Genomic DNA, 16,701 nt, shown 5'->3' with positions numbered 1-16,701 from the left:
CCCCCAACTATAGGTCGCACTTAGATTTCTAGGCAATCGTTTGAGGGTGATAGACGGCCGCAGGGCCCCAACACCCAAGCTCTTGTTGATAAGCTTGAACTCCAGTCCAGCGACTTCCCAACTTATTATGTCAATTGTCAAGCCCCAAACCATGAAGATCAGGTTAGGTAGTTGTCATTTTTTTCCTAAAAGGATTCGCTCCTCTAGACTCTAGAGTGTTTGCCCATTTGCCAATTTGCCATCCGTCATGCTTGGCAGTAGGCACCATGAAGTCAACTCTCCGTATAGTTTATTACAAAGTTGCTCTGTAGTGGGTTGAGCCAAAGCAATACTTACCCACCTTCTTCGGATGTATACGCATTAGGAATAAAGCCATATTGGTACAATATTGGGGTAAAGTTCTAATAAAAATCCTATATAATCAGTATGGCCGTACCCTTCCTGAATTTCAAGTTTCAAGTTTCAACTCTCACCTTAGACTTTGATAACTTCATATTTTTACCATGGCAGCCCATTGCAATATTCCGTTCTCAGTAGGAAGGAAATGTACTGTGCTTGTAAAACCATCAACACGCACACCTACAGAAGTTCTTTCTTTATCCACCCTCGACAACAATCCCAACCTTGAGCGTATTGGTCAGATTATTTTCTCGTATCAAGCAAACAATGATCTTAAACAAAAATTAGTCAGCAACCAGATCCAGCTTTGCATAATTGAGGAAGCTCTCTCCAAGCTCTTGGTTCATTACTATCCACTAGCACGAAAGCTGAAGAGGCAAAGTGATGGAAAGCTTCAAATCAACTGCAAAGCTGATGGGGTGCCTTTCTCAGTGGCAACTGCGGATTGCAAGGTTTCTTCTCTGAATTACTTGGACTGCATAGATGTTGCAATTGCTAGACAATTTGTCTTGGATCTTCCACCTGATTTGGACAATGGGTGTCACCAGGTAATGTTTTAGGTGACCAAGTTTGCTTGTGGAGGTTTCACGGCTGCAATGGGCATGGCACACACAGTTTTGGATGGATTTGGTGCAGCTCATTTCTTTCGAGCGCTAACTGAGCTTGCCAGGAAATGGTGTGAGCCCTCAGCGAAACCTATCTGGCAGAGGGAGAGACTGGTGCCAAAACCAGCCTTGGAAACTTCTGAATTCTTGCTGGATAAGAATTCTTTAGCAACTTCACCATATTTGCCTACTAAGGACATTGTCCAAGAATACTTTTATGTAACTGCTAAGAGTATTAAAAGACTTAAAACGAGTTTGATGGAAGAAAGTAAGGATCAAGATGAACACCTGACGGAAAGTTTTACCACTGTTGAGGTGCTTGGTGCCTATGTATGGAGATCGAGGTTTAGAGCTTTAAAATCGGATCCCAATGGAAAAACCTTGATTCGTTTAGCTGTAGGAATAAGGCACCTCTTGAATCCACCATTGCCTGATGGATATTATGGGAATGCTTTTATCACTATAAATGTTGTATTGACTGGAGGGGACCTTGACGAAGGAGGAAGGACCACCCTCCAAGGTTGTGAAACTAATCAAAGAGAGCAAGCAACTTGCTTCTACCGAGGACTACATCAGGGCGGCCATGAGCCGGACGGAGAAACGCCGACTACTAAGTAACAAGCCTGATGTAGCCACCGGAGCATTGATGGTGCTAACGGATCGGAGACAGTTAGGCGTACGAGGTGAAGTGGACTTCGGATGGAAAGGTTTTGTGAACATGACATCGCTGCCATGGAAAATATATGGGGACGTGGACTTGTGTATTCTAATGTCTCCTTGCAAGCTAGACCATTTCATGAAAGGTGGGGTTAAAGTGCTTGTTTCCCTTCCTAGAGCTTCCATGGCCAAGTTCAAGGAAGAGATGAATGCTCTCATGCATGGTGCTTACCTTATAACCTCACTGCTTTATAACATGGGGAAATTGTACATCTTTCGCCATTATCCCAAGATTCATATCCCAAGAAAATGAAAAGAAAAGAAGAAAAATTAATAATAGTTCAACTTCCTTTGACAGTGAAGATTTAATTAAAAATTTATTAAATCAAAGAATTTAACTTTTATTTAAACATATATGAAAAAGCTAACTACAAAATATACACCCTATTTGAATCTTCAAGTGATTTTCCTTTAGGCCTTAATCTTCAAATCATAAATTATTTGTGAAAAATTTTAAATTATCCGATATGATAATTTATTTTTATTCGTCTAAACAAAGAGAAAAAAGATGTTAAAAAAAAAAAGGTTGGGCGGATCCAGTGCGTTCAGGCCATTAACTTCTAAATTGCTGTGTGGGCTTTCTTCTTGTCGGGTCAGATGATTTCTCTGGGCTTTCAGTGATGCCTCCTCTCTGGTCTTTCCGCGTACTCTCCGAAGTTGAAACCGGGAGCGCTTGCTATCTCGTTTTCTTTATGAAGAAAAATTTTCATTGAAATTCTTAATTTTTACCTTATTTTTTTTGTCTTTATTGGTCAGCTTTTATTTCTTGTTAGAATCTTTAAAAGGGAAATGGTGTCGACAATTTATTTAGTTTTGCATGCCTGGGAAGCTGAGCGAGATAATATACCAATGACTACTTCGGCTCCGGTACGTCCGGCGAATTCGCCCATCCCGATCGATCTGTTCGTATCCAAGAGACACCCGGGTCTCCCACGTGGCGTCCTAGGATTCGCTGATTCTTCCGGGAAGATCGTTTTCAGGGTCAACCGTCAAACTTCTCTATCATCAGCAGATGACCGGACGGTTCTCCTCGATTCCGCGGGCAATCCCCTCATCTCTACCTACCGTCACCATGTTAGTCTCTAAATCTATGCAAATTAATGAAATTGGGTCACTTTTATTCTTGAAGTAATCTTTTTATGTTTTAAATGTTGTGTTCTGCAATTTGTTGTAGATTGTTATTCTTTTGGTTGATTTGAATCATTATATGATTGAATTTTGTGTTAAGTTGTTGAAATTCGTCGTTTTGGGAGATTCCCAAAAGTAAATGCTCATTTGTTTCCTGTTTCAAGGACGGGTCTTGGCAAGGTTTCAATGGCGATGATGGCAAGAAGGGTTTGGTATTCAAAGTGCAGAGAGTGTCGAATAAGTTCACTAGAACAGAGTTGGAGGTATTTCTTGGTACTGAAAATCAAGGAGAGTTAACCTGTGATTTCAAGGTGAAAGGCTGCCATTTCCAAAGATCTTGCACCATCTACAAAGGAGATTCCCTTGTGGCTCAGGTATAATCTACAACTGAGGCCTCAATGAGAAAAATTAGTTTCTACTTTGACTGTTATGAACTCAACTGTTTCCTGCAAACATGGGATAAATGAAATACCCTTTGTCACTCCCATCTGGTTTCAGGATATTGTTGCCATGTCCCCTTTGTCATTGTGATCTTACCACTCTAAATGGTTTTCTCTTCTCGACTATATTAACCTATGGTGGATGTTTTTCCTTTGTCGAAATTTCAAACAGCTATTTTACATAGGAGATATTAAAGATATACTGAAGTAGTCTGATCATGGCATGAGATATCTATATCATCTTCTGTAATGCGATTAGAAACTTATCTCACTATTTCTGGTCCCTTGTTATAGGCCACTCTTTGAATTATGTTACTGGTTCATACAACATAGGTTCTTTTGTCATTCTTGTTTCATAGTTTCAATGCTGCAAATTTTCTCATTCTAATTCTATGCTTTCATTGATGCAGACCAGTCTTATGCACAAGCTTCGGCAGGTTTATGTCAGAAGGAGTAAATTTCGTATAACTATTTTTCCTGGCTCTGTAGATCCTTCTTTGGTTGTGGCACTCGTGGTGATATTCTTGGATAATGGCCCCAAAAAATTCCAAGTTTTGGATAAATTCCCCTTATCGATATAAGATTGGGAAAACACCAACATGCTTAACAAAAGGAAAATATGGGAAAACACAAACACTTGAGGCAGAGGGTGGTTTATAGCAGTTTTAGACATTGCAATATGCTTCTGGGGATCATGCAGATAATATTAACAATTATGCCTCAAAAATCAGGATGGAGAGAGATTTGGTTACAAGGAGACGGTGGTGGGATGGCAGCTGAGATGGTAATATGCGGTGGTGGCCAACTGGCCATGATTTTGGGAGGATGGTGTAGTAGAACGAAGACGATGGAGACGGAAATATTTTGGAGAAAGGAAAGAGAATAAGCTGTTTGGATTGAGGGAAATCTTTTCAGTTCAATGCAAGGGAGTACTTTGTCAAAAGTTGGCAGCCAGAATTGGCAGATGCTTATGGCCAAAAGAAGAATTGGCCAATTCTTTGATTGGTGAAAAATGCTAAAAATATAAAATAGATTTCTCTGTTTTCTTCTATATATAGGAAAGAAGAAACTTGTGTATGCTCTTTATACCTTGTGGCTTTGTAAATTTGAAAAGTATTAGATGACTCAAGTATTGAATTGTGAATGCATCTTCTTTTAGGCCCATTTCAAGCTTGGGGGTATAGTCTAAAGTTTACTTACAGTACATGAGCAAAGGATTCCATTTTCTTTTCTGATCTTATTTATTTAGTGGTGTTTAAAGGAATATGTCAAGTAATTAAAATGGTCTAAGGTCTGAGTGAGGATTCGAATTTTGAACCCTAATAATTTTTTTTAAAAAATAATAATCGTTAAATCAAAATCATATTATTAAAATACTTTGTAAATTGGTATAAAGTAGTTCATTGAGTTTTTTTTTTCCAAAAAAAAAAAAAGAAAGGGAAAACGAAAAAATTAGCCCAGACAAACTTCTGATTGCCCGAAGGCTTCTTCCCTTGCTAGAAAGCAAGGCACTTTTCCCACACCGCCTTTGATTCAATAAATTCAAAAACAGGGCTTTCCCCTTCAGTTCTATTCCTCTCTGTATACAAAACCTTCTTCACAGCAACAATTTTATCGGGTTTTTGCTTTTATTTTTTTAATTTTTTTGTTGTTGTCTAAGTATAGCAGAATGGGGAGGCAGAAGGGTGAAGGAGCAAGGAGCAAGTCGCGCGCTTCAAGCAGCAGGTTGGTTTGTTTGTTTTTTTGTATTGACAAATTAACCTTTTTTTATTTATCTGTAAGCTAAAATTTTGACCTTTTCGGCAGCCTTGCGGCTTCTCTATTGCCGTCAGGTTCGGCTGCGGCAGCGGTGGGATTCGGTGGCTACGTCGGTAGCTCTCGTCTCGATTCGTCTATCTCCGGCGAAGACTCTAGCCAGTTTCTGGTATTCAATACCTCTTTCCCGCTAAAAATTTTGTGCTTTGTTAATAAATTTAGTGAATTTATTCTGTCAACGGGATGAGTTAATGCTGGTGGCTTTTGCAATTACAGGATATAGATAGTGAAGTGGCACAACACCTAAAAAGGCTGGCGAGGAAGGATCCTACTACCAAGGTAGTACTGTTTTCGCAAATATCTGCCATGAACTCTCTTTCAAGCCTCGAATATTACATCTTTCTATCTTTTGCAGGTCTCATTGGACATATCTTAGTTTTTAGGTCGTTGGATTTTTTTTAGATGTAATTGCTGAGGTTGAGTAGTGTCATCCCGTTGCCGTTTTGATAATGAATTGAGTGTATCGTCATGATCAAGGAGAATCCCTTTTCTGTAATTTGTATCTATCTTAATTTCTGTGTAATCGCCAGCTTCTTCTTCATTAACAGCTGAAAGCTCTGGCATCTTTGTCTGCGCTGCTGAAGCAAAGGTCTGGAAAGGAAATAGTACCAATCATTCCACAATGGGTATGATTTCATTCTTTGCTCTTCACTGGTCATTGCAGATGCTTCAACTAAGTTGATTTTATATGAATTAATACTAGCAGTAGACCTTTAAAGAAAAGATAGGTAGGGAATGAACAGTGCCTAGAGAAAGAAATTGACATGGAAAGAAAAATGGGCTTCAGTAAGCTATGCTTTACAACTTGCTAGTGTTGTAATATAGAAAAATTTGAACAAATGGCATCTTCATAAGGAGAAGAACAAAGAAGAAAGTGGTGAAAGTGAGAATGTCTTGAAATTGGATAGTAGATACTAACTATCGGAATTGCAGACAAAATTTCGATTTCTTTGTTCTTTGAGACAGCAGATATGTGGAATAAAGCAAACTAAAGTGGTTTCTTATCTATTCTTTTTCTATTTTCTAGAATGATATTTTAAAGACTCCAAAATTTTAATTCAATACTTAACTGAAACTCTGGTATAGGAAAATTTAATGACTGAATTCCTTGTTTGGCTTCATTCTAATGTGAAAAGAAAAACACTAAAACTTGAAAAATACTCAATGATTTAATGGATTAATGTGAACTTCAGTTTTTCAAGCCTTGTGCTTGAATTAACATGTTCCAATATTGCTATGCTCTTATTCATACAGGCATTTGAATACAAGAAGCTATTGCTGGACTATAATCGGGAGGTTCGGCGAGCTACTCACGAAACAACGACAATTCTTGTCACCTCTGTCGGGTTTGAACTTCTTTTCCTTTTTATTTGCTAATGAATGTTATTTCAAATCTTCTTGTAATACATAACTTAATGGACACATTGTAGTGAAGGATATTAATTATAAAAGTTTGATCCTATGAATGGTGAAAGACATACAAGATTTGGTCTTCTAGGTGTTAAGTCAGTGAACATCTTTTTGTTTGGTAATTTAGAAACTAATGCAAAGCTAAAACAACTAAGATTGCTAAATTCTCCTCCTCATTAATCTTTTGAAAAATGATTTTTATGGTAGATTAGAAACTGATACTAATGTTTTTTATTCTAAAAAACCACATCTATTGAGTCAGAAGAGGTAAGAGGTTAGAAAGAATGGACTGCCTTATGAAGAGAGGCTAAGTAAAAGAAGCATGATGTTATTTTCCCTCATATTTCTTTTGTGCAATCATTTGCCCTGTTTTTTAATGCAATAAAAACTTGTTGATCTCTTATATGTCTTCGCAGAAGAGATTTGGCTCCACATTTGAAGTCGTTGATGGGACCATGGTGGTTCTCTCAATTTGATCCAAGTTCTGAAGTTTCCCAAGCTGCAAAGCGCTCATTACAGGTTTGACCTCCTAGTTATTAACCATTGTTGGCCAAAATGGAAAATTGGAAATAGTTTCTTATTATATATTTCAAGCTTTCAAGCCATCTAAAACAGGGAGGTAATGTACTGTAGTAAACGTAGAATGCTAAAGATATTTTGAAGGGCACTGGAGTTATTCCAATCAAGCCCAATTGTTTGATAAGTGGATCTTGAGATCTGTAGCTGGAAAACAAGTCTGTTGCTAATAGTAGTTGGCCCTGCTTAGTTTGAGCTCAAGCTTATGTATGTACTCATGAATACTGTGTAGATTTTGTTTCCCCATGGAAAATGGATTGAGTATGATTTGAATCAAAATTCATGTTTTCTGAAGGTTCAATCTTCTTGACATCCTTTAAGCTGTAAATAGAATTTTAATGTAGCCTATGCATGTAGTTCTAACTTTTTTAACATTTCAATGTCCAAGGATGTGGGCTTAGGACAGTTAGTTTTAATCAGTTTAATCATTTGATTGTGAACAACAGGCTGCCTTCCCTGCTCAGGAAAAGAGATTAGATGCTTTAATCTTATGCACAGCGGAGATTTTTATGTATTTGGAAGAAAATTTGAAGCTTACACCACAAAATTTGTCTGATAAAACAGTTGCCTTGGATGAATTGCAAGAGATGCACCAGCAGGTATGCACTGAGGGATCTCTTTTGGATATGGTTTTGGTTAAGGAAAAGAGTAATAGTCTATATTACTTAACCTTCTCATTCTGAACAACTTCTTGCATTTGTTTTTCCCTTATGATTGAATTGATTATAAATTGCAATAAGTATGTCATCCTAAACTATTCAATTTTTTTCCTTTGATGCTTAAAATTTCTTGGGATTGCTCGGGTAAATAAAATGAGTTATCCCCAGCTTTAATCTGTTGTCTTCTTTTTTTATTTTTTCAATTTTTACTTTTGTTTTTCTTTTTGGTTTTATTCTTGATCTAGTGCCTTCACTTATATTTGTGAAGAACTATAACCATATAGGTTTTTGAGGCTACTTGGAGAAAATCAGGTGCTTAATCTTTCTTCACCACTTCCAACTCTCCCCAGTTCCTTAAGTTATCCAACCACACATGCACATTATATGTTTATATGTGCATGAATGCTTGCATGAGCATATCAAAGTTACATTCACATTTCACGCTAATGCATCTATGTATTTTCAAACAAAAATATGTACAATGTTTGATATTTGCTGAAATCACTATTTGAGGAATGTAAACATTTGCAGACCTTTGATGTTGTTGCTTGGGTTTGTTTGTTATGTTTCCATGAAATATTTTGTAAGTTTCCTCCTATGTCTTTAATTGCAGGTTATATCTTCTTCATTGCTGGCTTTGGCAACACTACTTGATGTTTTGGTCTCGGTGCAAATAGAAAGACCTGGTTTTGAAAACATATCTGCTGAACCAAAACATGCTTCAAAGGCCAGGGCGACTGCTATTTCCTTTGCTGAAAAACTCTTCTCTACCCATAAATATTTTCTGGATTTTTTGAAGTCTGAAAGCCCTGCAATTCGGTCAGCTACATACTCAGTCTTAAGAAGTTTCATTAAAAACATTCCTCAGGCGTTTGATGAGGGAAATATGAAAACCCTTGCTGCAGCAGTTCTTGGTGCTTTCCAGGAAAAAGATCCTGCTTGTCATTCTTCGATGTGGGATGCAATTTTGCTATTTTCAAAGAGATTTCCTGACAGTTGGACTACCATAAATGTTCAGAAATCTGTATTCAATCGATTTTGGTCTTTTATTAGGAACGGGTGCTTTGGATCTCAGCAAGTTTCTTATCCGGCATTGGTTCTCTTCTTAGATGCTATTCCTTCTAAAGCATTATCAGGAGACAATATTTTTCTTGATTTTTTCCATAACCTATGGGCTGGAAGGAACCCAGTTCATTCTTCAAATGTGGATCGACTAGCATTTTTCAGGGCATTTAGAGAGTGTTTTCTTTGGGGATTACATAACGCCTCTAGGTGAGTTAATTGAGCTCTCCCTCTGCACTCCTTTTTGTTTAGTGGTTCAGATGTTCCTAATTCTTCTCACTTTTTGTATCATTTATTTTCTTTAGAATGCTAATTCATATCTTCTTATTCGTACCAGATTTTGTGACAGTGTTGATTCCATTTCTCATATTCGGATCACCCTTATCAATAATATCCTTGTAAAGCTTCTGTGGCAAGACTACACATCATCTGTGAGCTTGAAAGACCAGGATAGTGATCAGCCTCTTCGTGGAAAGGCAATGGAAACACAGAATATTAAGTATCCGATAAGTTATCTGCAAGAGTTGGGAAAATGCATTGTTGAAATTCTTTCTGGTGTTTATTCATTGGAACAGGATCTTCTTTATTTCTTTTGTATGGCATTTCAAGCAACGTGCCAGGGATTGCTTCAGGAAAAAGTGGTTACCGAACAGACAACATTGAATATGGAACCAATTATTAAATTTCTGTCGCTAGTGGATCGACATGTGAATCAAAAGGGTGAAGCTTGGCCTTTGCTGCATTTAGTGGGACCAATGTTGTCTACGTCTTTCCCATTGATCAGATCACTTGTAAGTTACCACTGCATGAACTCTTAATGTTTTTCAGATAGCAATTGATTGATTATACTTCTTATATGTGCTATTTATGTGACTATGCAAATGCATGTAGGATGGGATGTGTGGTTTTAAGTACTTGCATACTGTAGAAGAGTTTTCCTTAACTAATTGTTGTTTATGAGAAATAACAAGTTATTACTGCTGCTGCTTGTAATTGTGCTATGGGTGATTGTGAACTGGATGAAAAATCAATTTCTGGTTATCCTCTGGAAAGAAAATCTTTAGCTTCGTAAACTAGGGAGTGTTTTTATTAATTTTTCTTCTTAGCACTTAGTGCTTTTTCTATTTCTTTATTTGTCTTTTCTGTATAGAAATGTCAAAAGAAGAAATGAAGTGTTGTTTGGTGAAAAATTGAAATGACCACAGCAATTTTAATTTGGCTAGGATAGCATCCCAGAGTCCCATTCCTCCTGCTTTGCATCAATCCTTCACCTCTGTAATGATAATCCTAAGTCATGTACTCGTTAAGCTCAAGAAACACTGCATCCTGCCTTGTCCTTTTGGCATTATCTCTTATTTACACATGCTTTTATTTGAATATTCACTTTTGGATTTACCTCCACTTTAGGATTCACCAAATGGTGTGAGGCTATTGTCTATTTCAGTTTCAATATTTGGAGCGCGCAAGGTACTCCAAGAGCTTTTCTCCAATAATGATGCAGTTTCTCGTGATCCTCCCCATGACAAGGAGAGTGAGCTGAAACTGGAGTATTTTCTTCAAGTTTACAAGGAAACATTTGTTCCCTGGTGTTTGCATGGATATAATTGTGGTACCAGTGCTCGACTAGATCTGTTGCTTGCATTGCTTGATGATGAATGTTTCCCTGAGCAGTGGCATGCTATTATCACATATGCAATTGACTTGGTAAGTTCTAAGGTTGGGTTGGGCTCCGTGGACTCAAATCACTTAGCAGTGTTGGCGATGCTTTTGGAGAAAGCAAGAAATGAGGTTAGGAGAAGGAAGGTGGGAGAAGATTCTTTCCGTCGGCTAGGTTCCCTCCCAGATCAATGGCATCATGAGCTTCTTGAAACAGCTGCTGTTTCTGCTGCCTTTTCCCTTCCTCCTTTTGGAACTTCTGATGTGCAGTTTGTGTGGTATGTGAATTGAAAAGCATAATATCAGTATTTACTAAGAAGATTGTTAACTTTGAATAATATTACTAGTAAAACAGTACTTCAACAACTAGCCATATGCTTTCTTTTTCCATAGTGCATCTTGTCAATGCCATGGCCAGTCATATTTCTTGGAAAACTGTAGTCTTTAGTTGTTTGCTTTCTTGGATATCCTTGAAACTAGATTAATGATTTTGGGGATGTAGGGAGACCTATATTTCTAGGTCATACATTCTCAAAGAATAGGCTAATTATTTGTTAGGTGTGGAGAATTGTCTCTCATGTTAACTCCAGGCATATTTTTGTTGATTCATGCATTTTATGGTTGTGTGCTTTAACCCTATTGTTTTTATTGTCTGCAGTTCTGTTCTTGGTGGTGCAACAGAAGGCAATCTAGATTCATTTGTTTCTAGAAAGTCAGTCATCCTGATATTCAAGGAGGTTTCAAGAAAGCTAGTTTCTTTTATTCTGGATTCCTCTTTCAATTCTGTTAAGCTGGCAAGTGATTTGTTTACTTATGTAGAAGAAGGCCTTGGATTGGAAAGTAAGAATCCCGCAAATGTGGTTGAAATGGCTCGTTTTGCTCTTGAAATACTTGAGGGTAGTTTCTTTTGCTTAAGGGCACTTGATGAGGAAAGTGACTTGGTTTCAAGAATTTCAGCGGCAGTGTTTATTATTGACTGGGAGTATAGGATGACACTAGCAGTAGACGATGCTCTTGATGATGAATCCAGGAAAAGAATCAAGGTGCGGTTGGATATTTGTGAATTAGCTCATGGTTATCAATCTAAGATAAGGAATTTGTGGAAAAGCTTCAGCAGAGATGTGAGAAAAGGAATAAGGAGTATCTTGATTTGCATTATTAGGTCTGCCATCTTCAAGGAAGATAAACTAGAGACCAATAAAATTGTGTCTCTGTGCTGCCCGATGATGATTGAAGTGCTTGAGTGTCTGTGTCAGGATCAGTATGAGGAACAAAATCTGTTAGATCATCTTCTAAGCAAGGGTGACATGTGGCCTTGGTGGATCATACCTGACTTCAATTCCCTGAAAGGACCAGCTATATCAGATACTGAAAGAGTCTATGCAAGTGTGAGTGGCATTATATTCATAACTGTTCTTGCTGGCATAGTTCTTCTCACTCTGTCTCTATCTACATATTTATCTGCATATACATACATGCATATTTTATATAATACACATAGATATATAACACACACAGACACATCGTAAGATGTCATTTATTGCCCCTGTTATGCTGCAAGCAGTCTCCTAAAAAATATGGTAACAAATTAGCTGTAGTGGGATGGATTGAAAGTGCGTATCTAGTTTAGCTTTTGTGCTTCCATACGCCTTGTTAGTCTTTCTACTGTCTTGAGTGGTCTGTAGAACCCGAGTACACTGTTTTAGGTGAGCCTATAGTGAATGACACATTTAAGTATTTCATAAGCATATCATTGATGTTTAGTGAGTGCTTCAGATTGTATGAGTGGTTGACTGAGTTGAATTTTTGCATTCCTTTGATTATCCATGAAATATTGTCTAGTCTTATTTTTTATTTCTTGAGAATAAAGCATAAATTTGATACTATTTTGCAATTTCTTAAAGTTCTGCAATATCTAGAATGAGGTTGAACTCAAGGACTAACAGAAGCAAGTGTATCTTGGATGCAGGCATGCTACAAGTTCGTTTCTTTAATAGATAATCTTATCTCTAAGCTTGGGTTTGATAAAGTCATTGCTGGCGATGAAATGGACACTCCACCACTACCAACCAAGGATACAACAAATAATGAGGTTACTTCTCGAGCTTGGCTTGCTGCAGAAATACTATGCACATGGAAATGGCCAGGAGGAAGTGCTGCGACCTCTTTCTTGCCTCTACTGATCTCATTTGCCAAGAGGAGAAATTATTCTTCCTATGGAGGTTTCTTGGATTCCATTTTCAACACTTTACTTGATGGTGCTCTCGTTCGTGGTGAAAACTGTGCACAGAGGTCACTTCATGCATGGCCTACTTTAGGTGAAGATATGGAGGATATAGAGGATATAAAAGAGCCCTTTTTGAGAGCTCTTGTATCTTTCCTTTTCACATTGTTAAAAGAAAATATATGGGGAATAGAAAAGGCCATGATTCTGTTTCAGCTTCTAGTAAATAAACTCTTTATCGGTGAAGCAGTAAACACAAATTGTTTGAGAATACTTCCTCCGATTTTATGTGTTCTTGTACCAACATTTTGTCAAAGAAGTATCAGATCCAGTGGATGTAGTAATGTAGATGTTAAACCTGATCCACTTGATGAAAAGCAGATCCAAGATACTATCAAAGGCTGGCTCCAGAGGATTCTAATATTTCCACCTTTGGTCACTTGGCAAACTGGACAAGGTATGCATGCCTTTTTCTCATTCATGTTGAAAGTTAATTTTATGGTATAAAACTGATTGCTTTTGGGCCAAAATGGTTGCTGAATAGTATTTGTTGTCCCTGTGATGCATGGTATGAGACTTGCGATTGAAACAAAGAAAAGCTTCTTATAAAAATTTGTATCTGTTATCTAGGTCTTCATCATTTTTATTTGGTTGCATGTGTTTGTTGTGGCCATGGCGAAAAAGCATTCACTCCCCTGATATATCTTGCATCATTTGATTGAAATTTGAGATTTCTATTTGAAATAGTGTTAATGGTTCTTCATCCTTTTTTTTTTCTTTTAACAGAAATGGAAGAATGGTTCCACTTGGTCTTCTCCTGTTATCCTTTAAGGGCCGTGGGAGGTGCTGAAGTGATGAAGCTGGATAGAAACATTGGTCATGATGAGAGAATTCTCTTACTGGATTTATTTCGGAAGCAGAGACATGATAACAGTAGATCAATTGCAGCTAATCAGTCGCCAGTGGTGCAGATGTTGCTATCAAAGCTAATGGTGATTTTGGTTGGTTGTTGCTGGAGGGAATTTGATGAAGAAGATTGGGAGTTTCTATTTTCCCATCTAAGATGCTGGATTGAATCAGCAGTGGTGATGATGGAGGAAGTTGCTGAAAATGTTAATGATGCAGTCACTGAACAGTCTTCTTCTGATAACTTGGATCTTATTTGTAAAAAACTTGAACAGATTGTGTTGGTTTCTGACCTTTCCCTTATAAATATCACCAAAAATTCCCTCATCTCATTTTCCCTTTTTTGTGGGATTTTGGAATTCCAACCAACAGAAGACACAGATAATTTAAACCCCTTGAGAACAGAAAGATGGGATCCTATAAAAAAACAGATTCTAGAAAGTATTCTCCGCTTATTCTTTTCCACTGGCATTGCTGAGGCCATTGCTGGTTCATATTCTTATGAGGCTGCGGCCATTATATCAGCTTCTCGATTTTGTCATCAGTCTTTCTGGGAATTGGTTGCTTCAAGCGTCATCAAATCTCCTGCACATACAAGAGATGAAGCAGTCAAATCAGTCAAACTCTGGGGGCTAAGCAAAGGGCCTGTTTGCTCTTTGTATGCCATCCTCTTTTCTTCCAGACCAATACCATCTTTGCAGCTTGCTGCCTATGCTGTTTTGTCAACAGAACCTGTTTCAAAGTTGGCTGTCTTTGGTGAAGGAAGTGTACGTTGCTTGGATGTTGATCCAAGTGCCTACCAGGAGTCAGGTCATCTTGATATCTCACCAGAAGAGGATATCCATTTGACTGAGGAATTATCATACATGATTGAGAAATTACCTTATGATGTTCTTGATATAGATTTAGCAGCAGAGCAGCGGGTATATTTAATTTACTTTCTAAAATTTGATGAAATAGTTTTCCATTTGTATAATGGTATCTTCTTCATATTTGCAGGTACATCTGTTCCTTGCATGGTCTTTGTTGTTATCCCATTTGTCGTCATTACCTTCATCATCAGCTCCAAGGGAGAGACTGGTGCAATATATTCAAAATTCTGCTAATCCGTCGATTCTAGATTGCCTTTTCCAACATCTCCCTTCTGACTTATGTTTAATGCATGTTCTAAAAAAGAAAGATGGGGAGCCTCCTAAGGTTTTATCAGAGGCTGCAACTGCAGCAACACATTCCATCACGACAGGGTCATTATTGTTTTCTGTGGAATCCCTTTGGCCTATTGAACCTGTGAAAATGGCTGCACTTACTGGAGCCATATACGGCCTTATGCTTCGCCTGCTTCCTGCTTATGTGCGGGGATGGTTTAGTGATTTACGTGATCGTTCTACTTCATCAATGATCGAATCATTTACCAGAGCATGGTGCAGTCCTCCTCTGGTTGCAAACGAACTGTCCCTGGTATGTAGATTTAACAAAGATGTTTCTATTTTCGATGACCATAGTACATTGTTAACAAATTTAGCAAGCAACTATTGCACTTGTTGAATTTCAAGGTTTTTGTGAATGATCTGGATACTTAAGTGCTGTAAGAATTACTATATCAATCATCCTCCAATGACAAATGCATGCTTTAGCTTCCTTCTGCTTCAACGAGATGGAAATTGAATTGAAGGAAACCACTTATCAGTAGTGAATTGAAGTTTATTGTTTCCTGACTTGCTCTCTGATGCACTTTGTTTGAAGTTTTTGAATACTTGACCTGAAGAGGAAGAGATGGCAAAAAATATATGTTATGTTCAACTCTGTAGTTAATTACATAGTTCCGACAAGTTTCTTCTGGTATGCAGATAAAGACAGCAAACTTTGCTGATGAGAACTTTTCAGTGAGTGTAAGCAAATCAGCAAATGAGGTTGTTGCTACCTATACAAAAGATGAGACAGGAATGGATCTAATTATTCGTCTTCCTGCATCTTACCCGTTACGTCCAGTAGATGTTGATTGTGTGAGGAGCCTAGGGATAAGTGAAGTGAAGCAGAGGAAGTGGTTGATGTCTATGATGTTGTTTGTTCGTAATCAGGTACTAGCTATGAGTTGATATTTTATCTGCATTCCATTTCATTTTTAGTTTTGTGCTATTCACGAGTTGGACTTCGTCTTTGATGCAGAATGGAGCTTTAGCTGAGGCTATACGAATATGGAAGCGCAATTTTGACAAGGAATTTGAAGGTGTTGAGGAGTGCCCTATATGTTACAGTGTTATCCACACTGCAAACCACAGCCTTCCTCGTCTTGCTTGCAAGACCTGCAAACACAAATTCCATGCAGCATGCCTCTACAAGTGGTTCTCAACTTCTCACAAATCTTCATGCCCATTATGCCAGTCTCCATTCTAACCTTGAATTAAATTTTGAGTTACGGGTTTTCGTGGTACTTTTGCGGCTCTGTTACGTGTCTGCCTTCATTTGAGGAAATAAGTGAATTATGCTAGCAGAATAGTAACTTAGATCATGTGTTCAGCGTTCAAAGATGAAAATAATGGATGTTAGTTCTGACTGGAGGCTTAGTGTGTACATGTAATGACAACGCAAGCTCTCGACTTGTCAGACATGCACCCATGTGCATACACAGGTATGCACAGAGTTGGTTTTATCCCCAAGAAGTGTTCTATTGAGCAAAATTAAAGTGATATTATATAGAATGATGCTATTCTGTTTATACTTCTGGAGCAATGTGCTTCTGTAATGAGGCTTTTCTTTTTCTGGTCGTGTTTCATTTTATTTATATGTTTTTGTTTGTTCATTCTCTGATATCTTCCATGCATTTCACTGACAGGTTTTGATGCTGCCGTCATCGGGTATTTTGCTAATTTTATCAAGAATCAAAGCTTATCATGCTTTACTAAATTAGGATTTATGATGTCCAAGGTTTTAACTGCTGTAAATCATAAGTACGAAAGTAATAAGTCACATGATTTTGACATGCCATGATTTAGTGTTGTGCAATCCGTTTAGAATTTAAAAGAATATTCGTTAAGATTACATATTACTCCTAATAAGTTGAGATGTACATCTTTGCTTCTTCCAAGTAGTCTTATATTTGTTGA

General features: G+C 37.7%; 3 protein-coding genes across 4 annotated transcripts; all 3 read left to right on the top strand.

The window, feature by feature from the left end:
• The first annotated feature begins 284 nt into the window (after positions 1–284).
• LOC110413061 (tetrahydroanabasine acetyltransferase-like) lies at positions 285–1,974 on the top strand. The gene is given in 2 exon segments (XM_021423783.2): positions 285–1,520; positions 1,522–1,974. Coding segments are annotated over 2 exon segments (1,470 nt in total). The 5' UTR covers positions 285–503.
• A 444-nt stretch (positions 1,975–2,418) lies between these two features.
• Positions 2,419–4,443, top strand: LOC110412957 (LURP-one-like protein (DUF567)). Its single transcript, XM_021423622.2, has 3 exons — positions 2,419–2,795; positions 3,014–3,223; positions 3,700–4,443. The coding sequence occupies exons 1-3, from the start codon at positions 2,511–2,513 to the stop codon at positions 3,868–3,870; spliced, it is 666 nt and encodes a 221-aa protein (XP_021279297.1). The 5' UTR covers positions 2,419–2,510; the 3' UTR covers positions 3,871–4,443.
• A 293-nt stretch (positions 4,444–4,736) lies between these two features.
• Positions 4,737–16,701, top strand: LOC110412954 (HEAT/U-box domain-containing protein). Of its 2 annotated transcripts, XM_021423619.2 has the most exons (17): positions 4,737–5,014; positions 5,096–5,213; positions 5,321–5,383; positions 5,653–5,730; positions 6,359–6,450; positions 6,931–7,033; positions 7,537–7,689; positions 8,363–9,021; positions 9,149–9,602; positions 10,219–10,745; positions 11,126–11,855; positions 12,437–13,148; positions 13,478–14,520; positions 14,597–15,055; positions 15,445–15,675; positions 15,764–16,226; positions 16,431–16,701. In XM_021423619.2, exons 1-16 carry the CDS (start codon positions 4,959–4,961, stop codon positions 15,989–15,991), a joined length of 5,706 nt encoding a protein of 1,901 aa, XP_021279294.1. In that variant the 5' UTR covers positions 4,737–4,958; the 3' UTR covers positions 15,992–16,226; positions 16,431–16,701. The 2 variants fall into 2 exon arrangements, with proteins under 2 accessions (XP_021279294.1, XP_021279295.1); XM_021423620.1 differs by lacking the exons at positions 4,737–5,014; positions 5,096–5,213 and having other exon boundaries at positions 5,327–5,383; positions 5,460–5,730.

This window comes from Theobroma umbraticum, unplaced genomic scaffold, assembly GCF_002168275.2.
Source record: "Theobroma umbraticum cultivar Fairchild unplaced genomic scaffold, ASM216827v3 scaffold_95.0, whole genome shotgun sequence".
Taxonomy (NCBI): Eukaryota; Viridiplantae; Streptophyta; class Magnoliopsida; order Malvales; family Malvaceae; genus Theobroma; species Theobroma umbraticum.
Note: the sequence above shows the minus strand (reverse complement) of the source record. Positions and strands in the feature narration are given on the sequence as shown.